The 22,500-nt window shown below is 38.9% G+C and overlaps 1 protein-coding gene across 1 annotated transcript in view; it reads left to right on the top strand.

Moving 5' to 3' along the window:
- LOC122789795 (adhesion G protein-coupled receptor E3-like) overlaps window positions 1–22,500 on the top strand; it is a 1,074,489-nt gene that overhangs the window by 933,498 nt on the left and 118,491 nt on the right. Inside the window, exons 9-10 of the mRNA XM_044057237.1 lie at window positions 8,827–9,027; window positions 20,514–20,749. Coding sequence (XP_043913172.1) covers window positions 8,827–9,027; window positions 20,514–20,749 — 437 coding nt within the window. The remainder of the gene's footprint in view (window positions 1–8,826; window positions 9,028–20,513; window positions 20,750–22,500) is intronic.

Raw genomic sequence — 22,500 nt, 5'->3', positions numbered from 1 at the left:
TGAACAAATTGAGTAGATACCAGCATGACTGTAACCAGTATTTAAAACACCAAAGCACTTTGTTAACAATAGAAAAGAAGGGTTAAGCTCTTTCATCAGCTTATAACAAAGACTTCTTCAGAATCCTAAACTAAGTACATAGTAAAACTATTTAAACATTTATTCAGATACACCATGTGAGTGCCAAAAACCAATAAAATGCAAACCAGAATAAAGTCTACTCTTTCAAAAGGTTTCCTATTTACATTATATTATATAACATAAGACTTTAAATGCAGAATGCTAGCAATAGAAACATGTTCATTTAAACCCGGGGGGGACACATGCATTCAATTTTATCTGCCAGATAATTTCCCTTAGTTCAGTTAAGTCCTCCCAAGGTCTAGCCCTAGCTTCCTTAAAAATCATGTCACTACTAAAAAAGACAGTTATGTTCTGGGTACAACTGGGCATGTCTATATAATGAGTTCTTAATATTTTTATTTCTTATACCTAGAATATGTTTATATATTCTTTCCCTAAACTTACATTTTGTCTTTCCAATGTAAAAACTATTAAATTGGGAACACTTTGCCTTATATACTATCCCCGTGGAATTACAGATGCAATGAAAGGAGGTAAATACTACCTGTTTCCTTAGCACCTTTATCTTGTTCTAAAATAAATTTGCACTGCTCACACGTGCCGCTTTTAAATGCCCCCTTTCTTTTATGGGACAAATGGGCACCACTTTCTCCTAGTTCTAAAAATCTTTTGAAGACCCTACCTGTTCTGTATACTATATGTGGTCTCTTCCCTACAATGTCAATGGTATTCCCAAAACAAGAAAAATGTTCCAGTTTTTATAAAGAATATCTATAATGGAGGCATGTTCATCAGTGTAAGTGGTAATAAAGGGAGGGTCAAAGACATTTGACTTTTTCTGTTTATTTTGTTTGTTAAAAATATCAAAAAGGGAATCGGTAGCTTTGAGTAAAGGGATCACATTAACCTCTTTCCTCCTGCCATCAATTTCCCCTTTTAATTTGCCCCACTAGTACTTCAGGGTAACTGCTTGAATAAAATATCCCAGCCAGTTTCAGTCCTTCGACTGCGTAATCATTGTCTTCAGAAGTCATTCTGGCCAGTCGAATGACCTGACCTTTAATAATTCCTCTTGGAAGATGTGCAGGATGACCACTAGAATAATGCAACAATGTATTTGAATAATGAGGTGTACGATAAATATTAGATATTATTCTCGTTAAAAGAGTCTTTGATAACTAAAACGTCTAAGTAGCTCATGCTTTGGGAGCTAAAAGTATGACTGAATTTCAAAAAGGAAGTCATGGAGTTTAAATAAGTAACAAAACACTCCGTCGCCACTTCTGTAGTATCCCATGCAATAAAAGTGTCATCCAAAAAATGGACATATAACTTCCATGGTACAGGAACAAACTTATTAAAAATAAAGTACCTCTCCCATAGTAACATTACTATATTACTGTATAAGGGGGCAATACTGTGGTGGTGGTGCTGCGGTAGCGTTGTCGCCTCACAGTTAGACGTTGTCCCGTTAAATTCTCAGCTAGAGCGTCTTCTATGGGGAGACATGCGTGAATGGGCGTACCTTCGTCAAATGTTGTGTGTCAGGGCTGGCAACTCGGCACGTAAAAATCTACTGCCAATCATTAGCGGACCGGAGTTCTGCTGTGGCGACACATAACCAGGAAAAGCTGAAAGACACAACAACTGTATAAGGGGGTACATGCAGCACCCATAGTAATGCCTTTCTTTTGCTGAAAATGCTTGTCTTCAACAAACACAAAATTGTATTCCAGCACCATTTCCATGAGCGTAACCAAAGTATTAATTTTACCATTACTTAATTTTCCAGAATCTCCCAAGAACTCTCTAAACCATTCTAACCCTTGGGTATGTGGTATTGTATTAAATAAATTGACCACATCCACTGTTAAAAAAACAAGACTTTCGGAGTATGGGACCTTCTGAAGCTTAACTAAGAAGCCCCAAGAATCCTGTCACAAACGCGGGTAATCATTTAATAAAGTTTATGTTGAACAACAATATATTTGAGCTAAGGAATATATTTTGGAGGTACCTGCATTAACAACAGGTCTCACTGGGGGGGGGGGGGGGGGGGTTAAACAATTTTTTGTATATTTTTGGGATACCAAATAAAGTAGGGACCATATGAAACTTGACATGTAGAAAGGCAAATATTTCCTCAGTAATTTGTCCCTGTTCGACCATATCTCAAAGTAAAAAGTCAATATTTCTACATATAATATGTATATAACTAAGGGTGGTTTCTTCATGAAAGCTGTCATCATTAAGGAACAACATTTTCATAATGTAATCCATCTTATGCATGATAACCACCCCCCCCCCCTTGTCAGGTTTCATAACTCTGATGTTTTTGTCACAACACAGTTCCTTTAATAATTTGTTTGTCTATAAATTGTCTAAATTCAAACTCACATAACTTGTAAAAATTATAAGTGGCAAAGGAAGGGGTGGGTCAAAGGTGCTACTTCTGTGTAACATATTATTCTCATGTTCATCACTTGCATCTTTGAAAAACATCTTCAAATTAAGTTTCCCAATAAACAATTTTAAATCCAAAATGACATTTTCAACTCTGAAAGGTACAGAAGGAACAAATACATAGCCTCTGCTTAGTAATTCAGCATACTCTGCACCATAGAAATAGTAAGTATAGTTATAAAATTTAAAGTCACCTGCAGAGTTGTAGATTATTTCAGGACCATCATTCTTATGCGAATCCAAGTCAGAAAACTACTCAGCTGATGGCACAGAGAAACTCTATTAGATTACTAGGCAAAGACACAAAGATAAATAAGACAGTTATCAGACACCCTTCTTAAGGGATACCAGCTACAATATGATCAGCAGTCTTGAAGACATCAAAGGCAGATGTAAAGAGTACTTCCAGAAACTTCTGAATGGAGAAAAGCCTAGAAAAGCTGTCCAGCCCCATATACAGTCTACAGTAAAAGAGAAAGATGAACAAGTATTTGAAGAAATAAAAATGGTAGATAGGAAAATGAAGTCAGGGAAAGCAACAGGCTCAGGTGAGGTCACAACAGATCTGATCAATATGTTGGGTGAGTTGAGGGAGAAATGATACCCAAGGGTACTTATAGTAATATGAAGAGAAAGGCATACCCAGATGATATGACAGAGAGGTTGCAATCGAGAGTGGGTGTGCATCAGAGTTTAGCTCTAAGCCCAGTGATGTTCATACAGGTGATGGGCTACATTAGCAAACAGGTGGGAGGAGACAGATCAACAAAGCTGCTGTGTGCAGATGTGATACTACAAGCAGAGTCGGAACAGAAGCTTCAGCAAATGATAGGGTTATGGGATGCAAAACTGAAGGTTCGTGGGATGAAACTATGTACAAATAAGACAGTTATCAATGCAGCAAATGTGAGAAATCAGAAAAAGCTGAAAACTGTGATAGAAGAGAAAATGGTGGAGCAGGTTAACAGCTTCAAGTAACTAGGAGGGGCAATTGAGGAGAAGGGAGGACTGAATGAGGAGGTCAGGCAAGAATTGTGGGGGCTTCAGACAACTGGCATGGGGTTATTATAGAAGAATTCCAAATAAGCTGAAAAGTAAGGTGTAAAAGCGTTGGTGTAACCAGTACTTCTGTATGGTACAGAAATCTGGACACTGAAGGCAGGGGAGTTGAGGAAGCTAGAGACAATGAAGATGGAGTGCATTAAGATGGCTAGCAGGATGCACACTGTGGGACTGATGAACAAATGATGATATCAGAGCAAAAGCCAAAGTAGCCCCAATTGCACAGGCGTTTAAATAGAACACATTACAGTGGTTTAAACTGCCATTCCCTCACTTTCTTAATTACACCTATAAACTGTAGTCCCTTTACAACATGGTTTCAAAACAGCTGTGATCTATGAAAACAGATCACCTGTGATCGCCATCATATGTATGACACTTTAACATATGAATAGCATTAAACTTGCCTCAAACAACCAACTGTAACAAAACAATGCATTTAATCTTAACAAATGTTGAGGTCAGAGGTGAAGTCCAACCTTATGAAGGGCTGTAAGATCTATCCCCAAGCTCTGGAACAAAGTTTGATAGTTCATGAAATCCAAATATCTTTATTGGCTTACTTTAAGAATGTGGTAACTGTAGTTGCTTCTTGGGCATAACTGAGCAGCCCGATCAAGACGAATGTCCCTTCCCAATTTGTGTATCAATATTTGTAGTTACGTCCTTCAGACTTTGTCCACCTCTTACTTTACATTTCCTTTGCATACTCCGCACCATGTCCAGAACAGGTCAACTGAAATGGTGACTTGTTAAATGAATAAGACACCTTACACATCTTCTTAACATCATATTTATAAAACATGCAACCTTTCCAAGTTTACCCAATAAATACTCATTACTAACCAGTCATGTATTAACTGGAACCTCCTAAAAACCCTCCCCTTACATGATGCTGTAAATGAATTCAGTACAACTTTCCTGAATATCCTAAAAATCCTTGTACCTCCAAAAAGCAAGAGACTAAGTAAAAATAATGAAATGTAGCTGTCCAAACTGCCTAGAATGCTAATGCAGGATAGAGAAAAAGCATGTAAAGAACGGCAAAATATAAACACCTCAGCATCTTGAAAACTTAAGAATGCTTTGCAGTCGTACTAAAACAAATTAATGACGACAAAAAATACTGTACTACAATAACTTTTTGAATAGTAATAAATACAACCCTTAAAAATTCTGTATAGTATTGCCTATCTTTTCTCAATCCTTATAAATAAGTCAGTCCACGAATCCCACACTCCCTTTTTCTGGAATAAGTCACACATTATCACTGTATAAAGGAGGAAATGCAACAGACATTGCTAACTTTAGACAAATATTAACCTTAATCCCCCTTTCCAAAATACTTTGAAATATGTATTCTAAAACAATTGCTAAACTATCTACGGCAGGAAGAACTCCAATCCCACACACAACATGGCTTTTGTCCTTTCCATAGTTCTAACACTGCACTTCTAACCTATGTAGATACTGTCAATAAAGCTAGTGATAATGGCAAACTAGTCTCATCCTTACTTCTGCACTTGTCTAATGCCTTCAGCAGTTTGTCACAGCAAACTTCTACTTCAACTGTCCTCATTAAGTGTTTCTCAGCCCACCCTTCTATGGTTCAAACACTACCTCTCCAATAGGTATCAGTCAGTATAATAGCACTCCACCCTCTCTCCATGCCTCACTCACATCCTCCACACAATAGGCCTCTCTAATAAAGTACACAGATGACTCCATACTCATTTGCACATCTGACAACATGCACACCTCTAAAAATTTACCCAGGAAGCTTTTAACCAGCAAGTGAAACATGGCTTTGGAACTCACAAGTCATACTCAAAGCTACAAAAACAAGCTACTTTTTTCCCCAAATCTCTCTCCCATGAAAAACAAAATTTAAAGTTATCTCTCTTGATAATACAACAATTGAAGTCACATTCCATAGCACATTATTAGGGCTGATAGTGAATGATGAGCGTAAATTCAACCTGCATATACAAAATTGCACAAGAAAAACCCATCAGTAATTAGGGCTGCTTTATAGAGCCATAAACATTTTCACTGATGCAACTAAAGCTACACTTACCACTACGTACCTCTGCCCTTCATTACCTTATGGTGCTCCCGTCCTTACTAACCTCCAAGCATCACAAAAAGGAAAACTTGAACAATGTTATAATAAAGTGGCTAAATGTGCAGCAAATACCCCTTTCAAAACTCACCACTGTGTAGCAATAAAAAGCCTAAATTGGTTAGAACTACCCCATTAACTAACACATACACAGCTCGTTACCAGCTATAAATTATCTAGAATCCATCTAATTGTTCTGCACTAAATAACATTGTACATAACTATGTTCCTAGTTGGTCATTATGATCAAATAACCAAAAACTCCTGTCTGTTCACAAACCTATCAGATCTTTTGGGCATTGTCTGCTAAGGTCTAGAACTCCTTATCTCTGTCAATCATGTCAGTACACTCCCTCCCATCCTTCCAAACAATTCTGAAAGTCTTCCTATTCAAAAGCTGGCTCTATTCTTGCTCAACACCTGGATAAACTATATCCCTAAATGTGAAGAAATGCTTATTCATACCTTACATTTCCTCACTCTCCCTTCTACAGTCACTTCCTTAATTCTATCAGTTTCTCTTCCCTGATTTTCTCTCTCTAAACATACCAAGGGTGGGAGAATGGCACAATTATTAAGGTGTTTATTTGGGGTAATTGGCTAGGCTTAAAATGGCCCACAAGGGCAGTTTGCCTAGTACTAATCTATTAAACTATAAGCCTGATTTTCTCGCTTCATATTGCAGTTCCTGTTTGTATTATACTAACTTACTTTAATTGCTCTATAAACTAGCTAAAATGTCTGTAACTATTAAATCATTATCATATAACTATTTTCTATTCTTAACCAATGCTTTCATATTATGTCAAATTTGATATAATTATTTAAGCTGTATTTATTTTTGCATTAGCTTTAAAGACTGCAAAATTATTATTTTTAAAATTCTTTGCAATACTTTGGAGCATTTCTCCCAGGATCTTCGCTGATAATGGGTTCCTACGTAGTCATTCTTTCCCAGTAATCAAATGTCAATAAATAAATAAATAAGCATATAATAAAAAGAAATACTGTGATGTCACTTTTAGCCAGTAGGTTAATTGTATGCCTATATGCATCTGTCCCTGTGTTCTTTTTGTTTTTCTCTTTTGTCCTCCCTAAAGCCATGTTTCGGTTGTTGCATATTGTTTACTGAAAGGTTATACTAAACTTAAGTCAGATACATATATTCCACTATCTCTTCTGTGAAGGAGAATTTACTCAGAAGATAGAGTTGTTGCATAAAATTCATGTAGGAGTTTCACAGCTTCATAGCTATCAATAATAGATCAACCAAAAATAATATAGACTGACAGATGACCAGGAGAAAACAGTCATTGTTCTGAAACTATAAAAGCAGTTGGGTTTTCTGAAAATGCACTTCTGAACAGAAAAAATAGTAACAATTAAAGAATGAAAAAAAAAATCCTAAACCCTGAGATCTTCCCTACTTTACTGATTATGCAGCCTTGGACTTCACTATAAAAAGGTGTGGGGGGGGGGGGTGCAATCTTGGTCCTGATTATAAAAGTAATGGTGAGGAAAGGGATTTTCTTAATCCTCCCCAAAAATGTTTTAAAACATCTTCCCAGAAATAATCAGACACATTTTAAATTTTAGAAGCTTTGGAGGTAACTGTTTGAAATGTCAAGACCATTAGTGAGTCCTGAGGAATGGATGAAAAAACAAACTTACATTACATATACGAAGTCCAACATTGTCATTTCTCAGAATGTTCCCTTTCTCCAAGGTATGGTGATCTCATAGTTAGTGTGGAGACGTTTGAAGGGTGTGGAGGGCTTCCCCTCTGAATCAGGGGTGCTGCATATTGGAGGGTGTGGAGGGCTTGCTCCCTGAATCAGGGGTGCTGCATATTGGAGGGGGTGTAGAGATTGTCCCTGAATCAAGGGTGCTACATATCAGAGGGGATGGAGGGCTTGCCTACTGAATTAGGAGTGCTGCATAAAGAACTTTAAAGGAGAAAAGTGATGTTTGATATTTACGCTTCTGCATTTTGGTGCAGCTTTTTCAGCATGTCTGCATACTGCATTATGAGTAACAGAATTTCAGTAGGGAGCCAGTTTCGGAGCTCTAGCACTTCCTGTGTATTTAAGATTAAAGGAACATGGAGTTAAGCTGGTGTCTTGATTCTCATACACTTGATCTTCCAAAACCTCACTGACCCTTTTTTCCCCTTACTCACTTGGCGTTAATACTGTACTTCACCTTCAGGGTGCTCCCCTGGCTTGCTGTTAGCATCATAAGGATTTGATTTTTTGCCACTCCTACTCTTGACCCCTCCCCCCGTCCCCATGAGCAGCTGTCAATGCAATGCTTGCCCTGCTCAGCCTGTAATGTGGGTGTTTACCTTTACAGTCTTATATTCTGACTGTTGTTTGCTAGTACAGCACTTCTCAGAGCCCCTGTGCATGGAACTGGACAAATCTAACCATCTACCAAATGCTGACTTTGGAGGTAGGGCTCTCACCACCTCTCACACCACAGGATACGTTAGTCATCATCAACTCTGAATCCTACCCTTTTTGACTGGCTGCTTCAGCACATGGGCCTCCAATCAAATCTAGATCTCTGGATAAATTCAGGGCACCATCTGTCTCTGCCATGAAGCTCACTGACCAAATATGGAGGTCTGTGTCAAAAGCCATCTCCCAACCTGAGGTAATATTCTAGACTCTGACACTACAGATTTTCTTAAGGTAAGAGCCCATATAATTCCTCAAGACAGGAATATGACTTCAGGCAAGGAGTGAGCAGAAGAAACGGGTAAACCGAGAAGAGAATGTATTCATGCAGAGCCGCTCAGTACTGTATATCAGAGAGATTGCTATGTGATGTAATACAGAATGTAAACTGATGTAATACAGAATGTAAACTGAATTTACCTATTTTATGTTCTAGTTGGAGTCTGAAATGTCAGTAACTCTCTGAGTTACTGTGTTATAAATCTTCCCTTTACAAAGGAAGCTTCTATTTATCATTCGGTAATAATGCTGTCAGAATTCAAAGTGACTAATTCTTTAAAGTGTAACTCTAAGTTGGCACAGTATCAATGTGGTTTGGATTTGTGCCGAATACGAACTAACAGACATTGTTTTCAGTTTCAGGATGAAGAACCGCTAAAGACAATTTCAGATATTGGACTTATTCTCTCAGTCAGTTGCTTAATCATTTGCGTCATGACATTTTGGTTGTGCAAGTCAATTCAGAATGCAGGCACAACACTACTCCTTAACCTTTGCTTATGCCTTCTCGTTGGAGATCTTCTTTTCCTTTTTGGCATCTCCCAGGTCGGGAATAAGGTATAGTAACTGATCATCAAACATCCTTGATGTCAAATATTTAATGTGAAATAGTTACTTTAGTATTTATTTATTTATTTATTTTATTTTACATTTGTTGTCCGGGATAGTCCAACTGGATGTATGTCCATTTTCAGCGGAGGCCTGGGAAGAAAAACTCCACATACCAAAAAAGAGACAGCACATACATCACTGAGTGATAAACTCAGGCAGACATCTTTAAAAAAATATTGACAAAGAATAAAGGCAGATATCAATATACACAATGTGCAGACTTGTATCTGATTGGCAAAGACATATCAGAAAATGTGAACATAGAATACAATCATCTCATAATTCACAATGCTTAGACATTCAAATGCTATGAGGCATAGATACTTGGCTAAACAGCAGGTTGGGTAGCAAGACATGTATTAGTGAAATTGTTAGTCAGGTTTAGAACAAGAGCACAGCCAATGAGATGTGAGGTATTTTTTGAGTTCTCTTTTAAATAGGGGTAGTGAGGTTCCCTTGGTAACTGTAGTAGGGAGAAGATTCCAGATTTTTCCGGCTGAGTTGGCAAATATAGCATCGTCCGCAGAGTTGTTTGATTTTTGGGTCAGTTATCATTAGTTTATCAGCTGAGTGTAATGGCCTGGGGGGCACTATGGGTGGGGGTGAGAATATTTTTGAGGGCAGGGGTATTATCAGGTTGATGGGAGTATTTTATGCGCTTCTATAAGCTGGTTGTACTGTAGAAGGGTAGGATACTCTAGCCATCCCAGTGCTTTGAGGTTCTGGCAATGGTGGGAACTAAAAGCCATGGCAGTAACAAATCTGGCTATATGATTGTAACATTCTGATAATTTGTTGAAATCAGTTCTGGATAGGTTAGCGAGTACAGGGAGGCATACATAAGGGTAGAGAGGAGAGGTGTGATCTTGCAATAGCTACCCTAGCTGGGGGGGGGGGTGAGGAAAGGTTTGGCTCTGTACAGGGAGCCAAGTTTTGTTGATGGACTTAATAGTGTGATTGGCATGTTTATCAAATTTAAGGTTGTTGTATATTATTACTCCTAGAAGCTTTGTATGGTCATCAGGGGAGATAATGGTGTCATTGCTAGATTTGATGTTGAAGGAAGGAGGAGAAATTCTACGGTTAGGGGAGAAAAGTAGTAGTTTGGTTTTGTTAGGATTTAGAAGCAGGTGGCAATTAGCTAGCCATATTTCTACCATGCTGAAAGTGGTCTGGGTGAGGGTTAGAAGTTGTGTAGGGGAGGAGGCAGAGCAGATTAGCATTGAATCATTTGCATATTCGATGCAGGTGGCTCCTGAGATGGTGGTGTGCAGATCATTGATAAAGATAGAGAAAAGAAGGGGACCTAGTATGGACCCTTCTAGGACACTTAGAGTTAGAGGAAGTTGGGATGACAGCTTGCCCTGCCATAAGACAGCCTGCTGTCTACTATTTAGGTAGGAGTGAAACCGTTGTATTGCGTGTTGGTCTAAACCGATGGTTTGTAGGGTATTGAGCAGTAGCTGATGGTTGACCATATCAAAAGCTTTTGAGAGATCTAGGAAGAGTGCTGAAGATAGTTTGTTGTTGTTATGATGAAGACTGATGACATTAGAGAAAGATAGAAGAGTCATGATGGTACTGTGGAATCGCCTAAAGCCGTGCTGAGAGTCGGCGAGCTTTCTGTTTTGAATAAGAAAGTGCATGATTTGTTTGTGTGTGCATCTTTCCATGATTTTAGCTAGTGGTGAAAGAATGGCTCTAGGTCTAAAGTTAGATAATTCTGTGGAACTTCCTCCTTTATGGAGAGGTATAACGTGATATTTTCCATATTGCTGGGATGGATCCTTCTGAGATGGATCTGTTGATCAGAATAGAAATGGGAAGTGCTATGGCATCAGCTGCTTTTTGAAAATATTCAGCTGGGAGGTGGTCGGCAGCTAGTGTACTAGGTTTTAGCTTTTTGAGTAAGGTCAAGATCAGGTTTGTAGGTACGGCTTGAAAGGTAAAGGTGGGTTGGGTGTTGGGTGGATCAGGGCTAGATGTGCCAGAGCTGGTGTTTGTGTCCAATGGAGTGATTTGGGTAGATAGAGACTGGATAGTTTCAGTAAAGAAGGAGTTGAACCTGTTTGCAATTTCTACAGGGGATTTACCAAGGGCAGCTGATGGGGTAGGAGTGGTGGATTGGCCTGGGTAGAGAAGATTGTTAATAGCAGCCCAGAACTTTTGTGGTTTTAGCTGATATTTTTGTTGTAGGAGGGTGTAGTGTAGTGATTTTTTTTGTCTAGAATGACAGATTTGTTTGGCCTGGTTCCTTAGCTGCCGGTATCTTATTTGGTCCATAGGGACTTTGGTAATATGCCACCTAGCCCAGGGCATTGTTTCTTAGTTTAATTTTGTTTTTTTCTTTCTTTAGATAGCCACGGTGCAACTGTTGCTTTCACACGGATATTACAGGTAGGAGCATGGTGGTTAAGGATAGCCACAAATCTTGTACTGAAGTACTCAACTGCTTCTTGTAATGGGAGTAGTTTCAAGATATTCCAATTACATGCTTTGAGGTCATTTTGGAAATTGAAGAGGTTAAAGTTCCTGACATTTCTTATAGTTTTGTAGGCGGGCTGGTTGGGAATGTCGGCTTTGAGCCTAATAATATAGGTAAGGCAGTGATCACTTAGATCATGGGGTAATGTACCTTTGTACTTTTAAGGGTGGCTGTCAAGGATACTATCTTTGACTCTAGTTTTGCTAAATCTGGTGGGGATAGCAATTTGTTTGTGTCTTTCGGCTTTTCCCGGTTAGGGGTCGCCACAACGGAACTCCGGTCCGCTAATGATTGGTAGTTGATTTTTACGTGCCGAGTTACCAGCTCTAATGCACAACCTTCAATGAAGGTACGCCCCTTCACTCATGCCTCCTCAAAGAAGACGCTCTAGCTGACAATCGAACCAGACAGCGTCTTACTGTGAGGTGACAATGCTACCGCAGCACCACCACCACGGGTCTCTGGTGGGGATAGCAACTGAGTAAACCCATGGAAGTTTAAATGGGTGGAGGGAGTTTCAGAGGAACAGGTGCTCCAATCAATGTTAAAGGCTCCCAAGACAATGGTTTCCTGGGGATAGTTAGAAGCTAGCCAATGTAAGATATTTTATAGAGTATTATCATTCTTGTCGGGTGGAATATAAATGCAGACAATGTATCTGCATTTATTTTTGTTTATTATTAGTTTGGTATGAGAATTTCTGCATTGCCAAACTGGGGTGGCTGTTGGGTGTCAGCTGTTATTGTTAGGGTAGACTTGTATAGTACAGCTACTCTGCCACCTTTCCTGGAGATCTGGTCCAGTCTAAGGATGTTGTACTGTGGGGGGTTATTTTGTTATCTTTGGTTATTCGTTTTAGCCAGGTTTCTGTGAGGCAGAGCATATCAGGGGAGTGAACAGCTAAGAGTCCATGTAGGCTATGTATCTTGTTGTTTAAGCTTCTGATGTTGAGATGGCAGACCAGAAATGATTTGGGAAGTCTATCAATCTGGGTAGTACATGTTGGGTTGTTAGATGGTGTGCTTGGATCTACTGTTGTGGATGGGCCAGGGTTGGGGTGGATGTCTCCATCCTTCATAAGATTCATTTTTAAGTTGCTTATGAGTCTTAAAAATTTGTTTATGATTTGTTCGTGGGTTTGGTTTTTAAGATAATGTAGTGGTATTTAGGTGGGTGATGGTAATTTGGGGGGCAAGGAATTAGGAGATGGAGTGGTTATGTGATGGATAAACTTATTAAATGCTGGGTTGGTGTCTGAGAGTTTGGGTATTGGATTTCAAGATGCTGTACATATTCATAGGAGCTTAGGTGATAAGGAATGAATAGCAGGGCTACTAAGGGTAACAGAATTAGTGTTTTAGCTGTAGTAATAGTAAATTACTAGGGTAGGGTCTGTATTGAGTGTATGTGGTGGATAAAAGATTAGAAAGAATAGAATAGTTATGAGTGGGTTAATATGGATAGTGGGGTGAATACAGGGTATATTATTGTGCTAGGCACTTGCTGGGTTCTAGGAGCATGTGTAGTTGGTTAGCTAATTAAGGGGGCATGCCAGTGGTACTATAAACGTAGTACTACTGGGGGCGGGTGGGATATGGGGGCAGGGAGGAGCGAGCAAAGCGAGGGGAGTGGGGCTAAACCAGTAAAGCAGATGCCTAGAGGCAGCATGTGCAGGTATGAGTTACAAGCATGCTTTTTTGTTTCTTTTTATATGCTCAATACTCTGTTCCTAAGCCCTACTGTTAAATGAGTTACAAGCATGCTTTTTTTGTTTCTTTTTATATGCCCAGTCCTCTGCTCCTGGGCCCTAATGTTAACAACTACACAGTTCCCTGCCTGCTTCTCAATGTACAATGCAGAGAGCCTGTTTTCCAATTCCCTTTTGTAGCACGCTTGTTGCACTTAGTTTATTGAGAAATGTGCTGTTTTGGATGTGCAGAGCTCACTATGCTCATCTGTTGAAGAGTAGAAAGCACGCTGTTTTTACCTTAATTGGGGAAGAAAGAAGGCTACAGGAAAATCTAACCCTTCCAACCTAATGCCTATCAGCATAAACAGATTACAAGCAGGAGTTATGGGGACATTCACCAGTGCTTTTTTGGACCAAGTTTGTTAGGTTTACAGGTGGCAAGGTATTTTAGTGGATATTGACCTTATTAATAAAAAAAAAAATCATACATCATGAATAGTACTGTGTTTATCAAAAGGATGTAGCTTCTATTCATAAAAAGTACATGTTCGCCTTGACAACAAAATTATTTAATTAGTAAAGTACTTTTGTTCTACATTAGTAACAACAGAACTTCATCAGAACTTAAAGAGCATTACTTCCTCTTTGTTAAATAATATTGTAGCAATTTAATTTTATACTTACCAATAATTAACATATTAATAAACTTTATTCAACATTCTGTTGGTCTTTAACGCAGTAATACTTATAAAACTCTTATAAAACATTTAAAACTGATAATATATAAAATATATAAAGCAAAATAAATAAATCCAAACCATCCCAGACGTTGAAAATGTTGAAACACAGGTGCCCAGGAGGAAGGTATCTGGAATAAAGAAGCTGAACCACAAAGTAAAATCTTCTTTTTTAATGCATTTTGTATTAAAAAAGAAGATTTTACTTTGTCGTGGTTCAGCTTCTTTATTCCAGCTACCTTCCTACTGAGCACCTGTGTTTCATCATATAATTCAAAATGTAAAACATGTATGATAAAAATGCTGCTAAAATCATTTTAATTATGAAAGGATAATCCATTTTACAAGAGAAAGTTCCCCCTACCCTTAACAAAGTGTGTTTTGACAATTTATGTATAATTATAGTTTGTCTGATCTTAAAACTAAAGCACTATGGATATAAATCTTGTCATTAATCCCTTCCCTGGGAATTGAAAGGTGTTTAACAGGAGATGCCAGTACAGCTCCCTAAATTCCAAAATGACCTCCCAATTTCTCTCTTTCTCATTTTTGGACACCTTCTCCATAATAAAAAATCAAACATTTTTTTTGAAATCCACACGAATTCTAGCATGTTTACTAAATGCATTGTTATCATCCTGTCATCCTTCTTATTAATTGCATATACATGCTGATAAATTCTTGTCCTGTGGGGTAACTCGGTCTTTCCGATGGGAACCATATCACAGGCTGAAAATCTGTTGACCTGTTCATATTGACCTCATTACCAAGTTCATCCAATAATGTTTTGGGGTATTTTCTTTGACCATTTTTTTAACTTCCTAAATCTCAGTTTTAAAAAACACATTGTCAGATATTCATCTAGATAATATGACCACATGACCCTTAAGTTCCTATTTTTGCCAGTTATGATAATTACTTTGAAGATGTACAAAACTATTGGAACAGGTAGATTTTCTAAAAATATTGGATTCATGTTGTCTCTCTACTCTATATTTGATAACAGAAATATCCAAACAGTTGATAGTATCCACCCCTACTTCAAATGTAAATCACAAAAAAATAGTGATTCCATTTAAATAATCTGTAAACTCATTTAATTCATCACGGCCCCCCCTTCCAGACCAACAGTATATCATCCAAGTATCAATAATATTAAATCACATGCTTATAACATGTGACATAAAAACATAAGATTTCTACCATCACAAAAGCACTGGAATAGCAAAAATAGGGGCCATCACTGCACCCACAGCAATGCCTTTAATTTGTCTGTAGTATTTCCCTTCATAACAAACATAATTACACAGAATTGCCTCTATAAAGGCACACACTATATTGATGCCATCCTGTATAAAGTCCCTGTTATTTATGAGCACTTTTTTTAGCCAGTACAGGCCTACCTCATACGGGATTACTAAAAGTAAATCCTTTACATTAATCCTTACGAACATTTAAATTTTTTTTTTTTATTTTGGAGAAGGTGTCCAAAAATAAGAAAGGGAGAAACTGGGAGGCCTTTGTTTGAATTTTAGCAGCTGCATTGGCAACTCTTGTTAAACACCACTCAATTTTCAGGGATTTATGAGAAGATTTTTTTCCAATGTGCATTAGTTTTAAGATCAGGCAGACTATAATTATATATGAATTGTTAAAACACACTATGTTAAAGGAGGAGGATCCTTCTCTTGTAAAATGGTTTATTAGTTGATAATAAAACTGATTTTACCAGTATTTTATCATACATGTTTTACATTTTGCATTATATGTTTTATATATTATTGATTTTCATTGCTGTTATAAGCATTTTATAAATATTACTGTTGTCGTTGTGTCTTTCTGCTTTTTCCAGTTAGGGGTCGCCACAGCGGAATTCCGGTCAGCTAATGATTGGTAGTTGATTTTTACGTGCAGAGTTACCAGCCCTGATGCACAACCTTCAACGAAGGTACACCCATTCGCCCATTCATGCATGTCTCCACGCAGAAGACATGCTAGCTGAGAATCGAACTGGAGAGCATTACTGTGAGGCGACAATGCTACCGCAGCACCACCACCGCGGCTTTATAAATATTCTATTTGTCTTTAACACAGTAATATTTATAAATATTACTGTGTTAAAGACAAATAGAATATGGAACAAAGTTTATTAATAGCTTAATTATTTTTAATTAGGAAACTACATAGCTCCAATATTATTCAGGGTACGGGAAGTGATGTTATTCTAGTCATGATGAAGTGCTTTTTTTTACTAATGTGGAATGAAAGCACCTAACTTATTAAATAATCTGGGGTCAAAGAACCTGTGTATTTTTATTGATTTATTTTGGGGGGGGGGGTTATTGTACACGTTTTTTGAGATGTTGTGGATTATACCAGGGAAAGGGGCTTTTATATTCTGACTCTGAGATCACACAGTACTATATAAAGGGGATATTCCCCAAATCCAGTACTGTAATAATCTTTCCATATGCTTTATCAACCAAATAAGGGCTCCTATTTAGGTGTGTGTGTGTGTGTGTGTGTGTGTGTGTGTGTGTGTGTGTGTGTGTGTGTGTGTGTATGGGTCGCTGACATCCACTTCACCGAGACAAAATCACTGACAACACAGAAGACCGACATTACGACCCGAGGTAAGTAACTGCTTGACAATCGTGTGAACTTTGCCCCTTACCTCCGCTGTAGTGCGATCTCGGAGTTAGTATATTTAGTTAGGAGGTGGCAAAGACCAGTCTTCTGGTTTGTTATTGATTTCAACTCAGTGAAGTGGATGTCAGCAATGTGGGTTTTTGGGTAAGTGAAGTAGAGCCATATGTGTATGGGTCTATATATATATATATATATATATATATATATATATATATATATATATATATATATCTGTGTGTGTGTGTGTGTGTGTGTGCATGTATGCGCACATGTGCACATGTGTGTACTTGTGCATGTATGGGTCGCTGACATCCACTTCACCGAGACAAAATCACTGACAATGCAGAAGACCGACATTCCGACTCGAGGTAAGTAACCGCTTGGCCATTGTGTTGATCTTTGCCCCTTACCTCCGCTGTAGTGCAATCTCGGAGTTGGTATATTTAGTTAGGAGGTGGCAAAGACCAGTCTTCTGGTTTGTCATTAATTTCATCTCAGTGAAGTGGATGTCAGCGATGTGGGTTTTTGGGTAAGTGAAGTAGAGCCATATGTGTATGGGTCTATATATATATATATATATATATATATATATATATATATATATATATATATATATATGTGTGTGTGTGTGTGTGCGTGTGTGTGTGTGTGCATGTATGTGCACATGTGCATGTGTGTGTCTGTGTATGGCAGGCTTGTGTGTCTGCACACACGTGTGTGTGTTTGTGTGTGTGTGTGTGTGTGTGTGTGTGTGTGTGTGTGTGTGTGTGTGTGTGTGTGTGTGTGTGTGTGTGTATGTCTGTCTGTCTGTCTGTGTATGTGTGTGTCCATGCACTTACTTGTGTTATCTCTGATGCTGTACTTACTTTAATGCATTAAAAACAAACAGGAAGACTGGCCATTCTCTTTAAGCACATTTTGCTGTCTAACGCTGTGGTCTTGTACAGTTTAGTTCCCATAACCTTTAACCTTTATTTGCCCAATGAGCAACACTGAGCAAGTCACTTAACCAGACATTGTTTCCATATCATGTCTGAAAAGGAACTTATGTCCAGTATAGCATACCTAACATACTGAATATCAAGCTCACTACAGTTCCTGATCAAGGCATCATAACTGCACTTTAGTGAAAATAGAAGAAACATTTGAGCCCATCAACTAGGGCAGATTAATGTCCATCAGTATAAACAAACAGCACGTACATTGTACACTTCTTCAGTATATTCCACAAGGACAGGGACTGGACACTAGGAAAGAAACAAGAATATCAGACTGTCAGGCAGGGAACTCAACCACTGGGTCACCATGCTCAGCGGTTCATAATTCAGCTAAGAACACAACTTTACTGTAATGATATTACTAAACTAAAAGTTAAAATCAAAGTAAAAAAGAAACTTGAAAAAGGCATAGCAGCAGACTGCTACTTAATGTATTACAACACTTCATTGTGCACTGTTAGGATTAGCTCCTGCTGTTCTTTACAAGGACTTAATAGTGCTCAGTTCCCATACTGAGCAGGGCCATACGTGATAACCCTGGTATATATTTGTGTCTACACATCTAGTTATCAAAACTAGCCTTAAAGGTAGTCAAAGCAGTACTGGTAAGTGGTAACTTATTCCATAAGCTAGGAATGCATTGAGTTGTACTTTGACCTGTAGGGGTAACTTATTCCATAGGCAGGGAATGCACTGAGTTGTACTTTGACCTGTAGGGGTAACTTATTCCATAGGCTGGGAATGCATTGAGTTGTACTTTGACCTGTAGGGGTAACTTATTCCATAGGCAGGGAATGCACTGAGTTGTACTTTGACCTGTAGGGGTAACTTATTCTATAGGCTGGGAATGCATTGAGTTTGACTTTCACCTTTAGCAGCAGTGGTGCAGTGGTTAGCATTGCCACCTCACAGCAATAGGCTCTATGGTTTGATCCTTGGCTGGGGTGCCTTCTGTGCAGAGTCCGCATGTCCTCCCTGTGGTCGCGTGGGTTTCCTCTAGGTGCTCTGGATTCCTCCCATATCCCAAAAACATGCTGTAGGTGGATTGGACACTCTAAATTGGCCCTAGACGTGAGTGTGTGCATGTGCGTGCCTTCTGTGGAAGGTTGGGCACCGGGCTGGCAACTCAACACTGTAAAAACTCCACTGCCAATCATGAGCAGACAGGTGAACCACTGTAGCGACCCCTAACCGGGAAACGCCAAAATAAGAAGAAGTAATTTACTCCATAGGCAGAGAATGCTTTAAGTTGGACTTTCACCTGTAGCGGTAACTTATTCCATAGGCAGGGAATGAGTTGAGTTGGACTTTCACCTGTAGCGGTAACTTCCCCCATAGGCAGGGAATGCATTGAGGTGTACTTTAGCCTGTAGTGGTAACTTATTCCATAGGCAGAAAATGCATTGAGTCGGACTTTTACCTGTACTGGTAACTTCCCCCATAGGCTGGGAATGCATTGAGTCAGACTTTGACCTGTAGTGGTAACTTATTCCACAGGCACGGAATGCATTGAGTCGGACTTTTACCTGTACCAGTAACTTACACCACAGGTAGGGAATGCATTGAGTTAAAAGTATGTCTCTCCTGTGAGTATTGTTTACTGACATAGATTTTAGGTCCCCAGTGCAGGTGTTGCTGGAGCCATTGGTTTTGCAAGCAAAAAGAAGGTAAAATATTTAGTTCAAAAAGTGAGACCCGAGTAACTTTAGAGCAGTCGGTAGTAACTTGGTATAAGGAAATGTTGTGGTAATCCACAGGGATAACTGAAGGATTTAACCCCTTTTATTTTCTTGGTTAAAAAATCATTAGGGTCTTCCCAGATGAGTGATATGCTTGGATTTGTACATAGCAAAGACAGCATAAGTTGTAACAAAGAGAGCATAATTTTAGCAAGACATAAACTGATTTATGACTGTCAGTAACATAATTATTCAGCAGATCACAGTGCAAAAAAAACTAAAAAATAACCAACTGCCCATGATTTAATAAACAGAAGAGAGAAGCAGAAAGCATAGGTATTGTACCACCTTCCAATGTGCTGGATTTTATTTGACCTTATTGATACTGAAAACTCATAGTTTAATTACGGTAAAGATGATTTTCAGCTGCATATGTGAAAAATAGTTGAGTGCCTTCAGATGTTTGTAAGTTATCACTTATATGAACATGACACCTATCAGAATTCAAACTAGCTAGATTGTCTCAATACTCTATGCCCTGCTGCAAACAGAAACGTAGCTTGGGGGGGGGGGGTGCCTCAGGTGCAAGGTGTCTGGGAGTGTGATTGACAAATGATTTAATGGCAGTGCAACACTTGCATTCCAAAAATCCTGCTTTATAACTTGAATGCTACAACTTGTTACATTTGTAGCAAGCAGTTTACTTCAGTTATTTAGAAAGGCTTCATCCACTCCTAACTTTGGATTTAAGGACCTTTTTTTGCTTTTCATGTTAGAGTTGAGGAGAGGATTGACATATCAGGGAGCTGTATCTGGCAACACTACTCTTAGCTATGGCTCTGCCTGCAAACTAAGTTTGCAAACATAGAGATTATTAATAAGGAAATTGAGGAGAAGGGGAGTCAAGATCAGACCCTTGTCAGATACGTCTATTTATAATTTGCTGCTTGGAGAGGATTTTGAGCCTAGAGGCAGATAGTCAAAGCAGTTAATCCCTCAGGAAAGGGTGACAAAGAAAAACACAGCCCCTTTCACTTACTATGTCTTTGAGGTATATTTGACTTTTTTTGATCTTGCATATTTGTAGATGTCATTTTTTGTACTTTTTTAATTCTTCCTTTTGGGTTCCACCATTCTGGCTTTCATTAAAAGCATGTAGCACTGATGTTGCTAATGACATGTTCTTCCTTTCAGATGCTGTGTAAAGTCATTGCAGGGTTTCTGCATTACCTCTTCTTGGCCTGCTTTGCCTGGATGTGTCTCGGTGCACTGCAGCTACATCTTATGGTACAAAATATGAAGATGGTCAAAGCTTTCCGAACACACGTCATCCGAAGACGATACATGTATCCTGTGGGATATGGAGCACCTGCTGTAATAGTGGCAATTTCTGCATCTGTCTTCCCAGATGGATATGGAACAGACAAAGTGTAAGCTGACCTGGCATTCAGTATTATTTATGGGTTGGCATAGGAGCATTTTAAGTAGCTTGTTAGCTGGGAAACAAATACACCACTGATAAGTAATGATATGGTCTTATTAATCTAAATGCTTGAAAGAAACACAGCTATAATTATCTGAACCACAACAATGCAGAATTATATGAAAATCTTAACTGTTTATCTTAATTATTTAGTAAGAAAGAAAACTAGCATGATCCATTCCTGCTTCTGGTGATAAAGTGTTATATATGAATATATATATATATATATATATATATATATATATATATATATATATATATATATATATATCTATATATAAAACAATATGAAGTAGCAACATGTTACTTGTGTATTTCCCACATATATACTTCCTTCATTTCTCTGTCAAGGTCTTATTATGTGCACCCCACAATGTCATATGTGAAATTCAGTTTGCATTGCCAATAGTGTCTATTTGGTCAACAAGAGAAAAATACATGAGTAAAAATGTGTTGGACTTCAAAAACAAGGACATTGGCAACACATTGGCAACCTCCAAACACTTGATCCCACACAGTTTGGCTTCATCAAGGGGAGGTCATGTCTGCTAAATTTGGTCGACTTCTTTGAGACATTCACCAAAGCCATGGACGAGGGGAAGACGGTGCACCCCTCCTACCTTGACCTAGCCAAAGCCTTTGACACTATTCCCCACTCAGGCATAATAGATATACTCTCTCAACTAGGCATCAATCCATATGTTACCAAATGGGTACCAAACTGGCTCACTGAAAGAACCCATGTAGTCAAAATAGGGGAAGCCACCTCAAGTGGTAGACGCGTAAAAAGTGGCATACCCCAGGGTTCGGTCTTGGAGCCTAGTTTTTTGAGGTGCTGACCAAGTTTGCAGGTGACTGCAAGCTGGGTGCTGTCATTAATTCCCCTAGTGATGTGGACATCCTCCAAGAGGGTCTCACTTAGACAAACGACTAGTGCCAGAATCATGGCCTCAAGCTGAATATGAAAGAATGCATCATCATCACCTTTGGGTAGAGTGACATCCCCACAAATTATCACAATAATAAAAACATCCTAAGCACACAATCAGTCATGAGGGTATGGGCACCCAGGTTTATTAGCAACCTGACATTTGACCACCATGTTGCTTCCGTTGTACAGAAAGTCTTCTACATGGCCCACCTCATAAGTAAGGGTATCTCATCCAGGGAGAAGGAGGTCATAACATCCCTGTATTCTTCCCTTATAAGGCCCATTATTGAGTACACCACCCTTTTTGGCATTTACCTTGCAAAGCACATACAGCAGCTGGAGAGACCACAGAGGTTCCTCACCAGGAGACTCCAGGGCCTCAAACATCTACCATACATAGATAGGCTAAAAGCCCTATCCCTCTACTCGGTTTCATACAGACTCCTCAGAGGTGACTTCTGTCTAGCATACAAGATGATCACGGACCACACCTTAATGGGACTGCTGCATATCTGCAAGGCAAACTCCACTCGAGTAACCCACACACGCAGCCTCAACCTGGTCTGTGACATCAACAAGACTTGTTTTCAGTACAGATTGTTGTCCCTGAGACTCCCCCATCTATGGAATAGACTCCCTCTCCACATCAAGCAAAGTACCTCTTTACCCCTTTTTATGCACAACCTGGATAACTGGATGGGAAAAAGAAAATATACCTCTGGGATTCCACCCATGTGCCTGCTGGACAGAGGCATTGGGTGCTGATT

The sequence above is a fragment of the Protopterus annectens genome, chromosome 15.part0 (assembly GCF_019279795.1).
Source record: "Protopterus annectens isolate FY-2018-M chromosome 15.part0, PAN1.0, whole genome shotgun sequence".
Lineage (NCBI taxonomy): Eukaryota > Metazoa > Chordata > Ceratodontiformes > Protopteridae > Protopterus > Protopterus annectens.
Note: the sequence above shows the minus strand (reverse complement) of the source record. Positions and strands in the feature narration are given on the sequence as shown.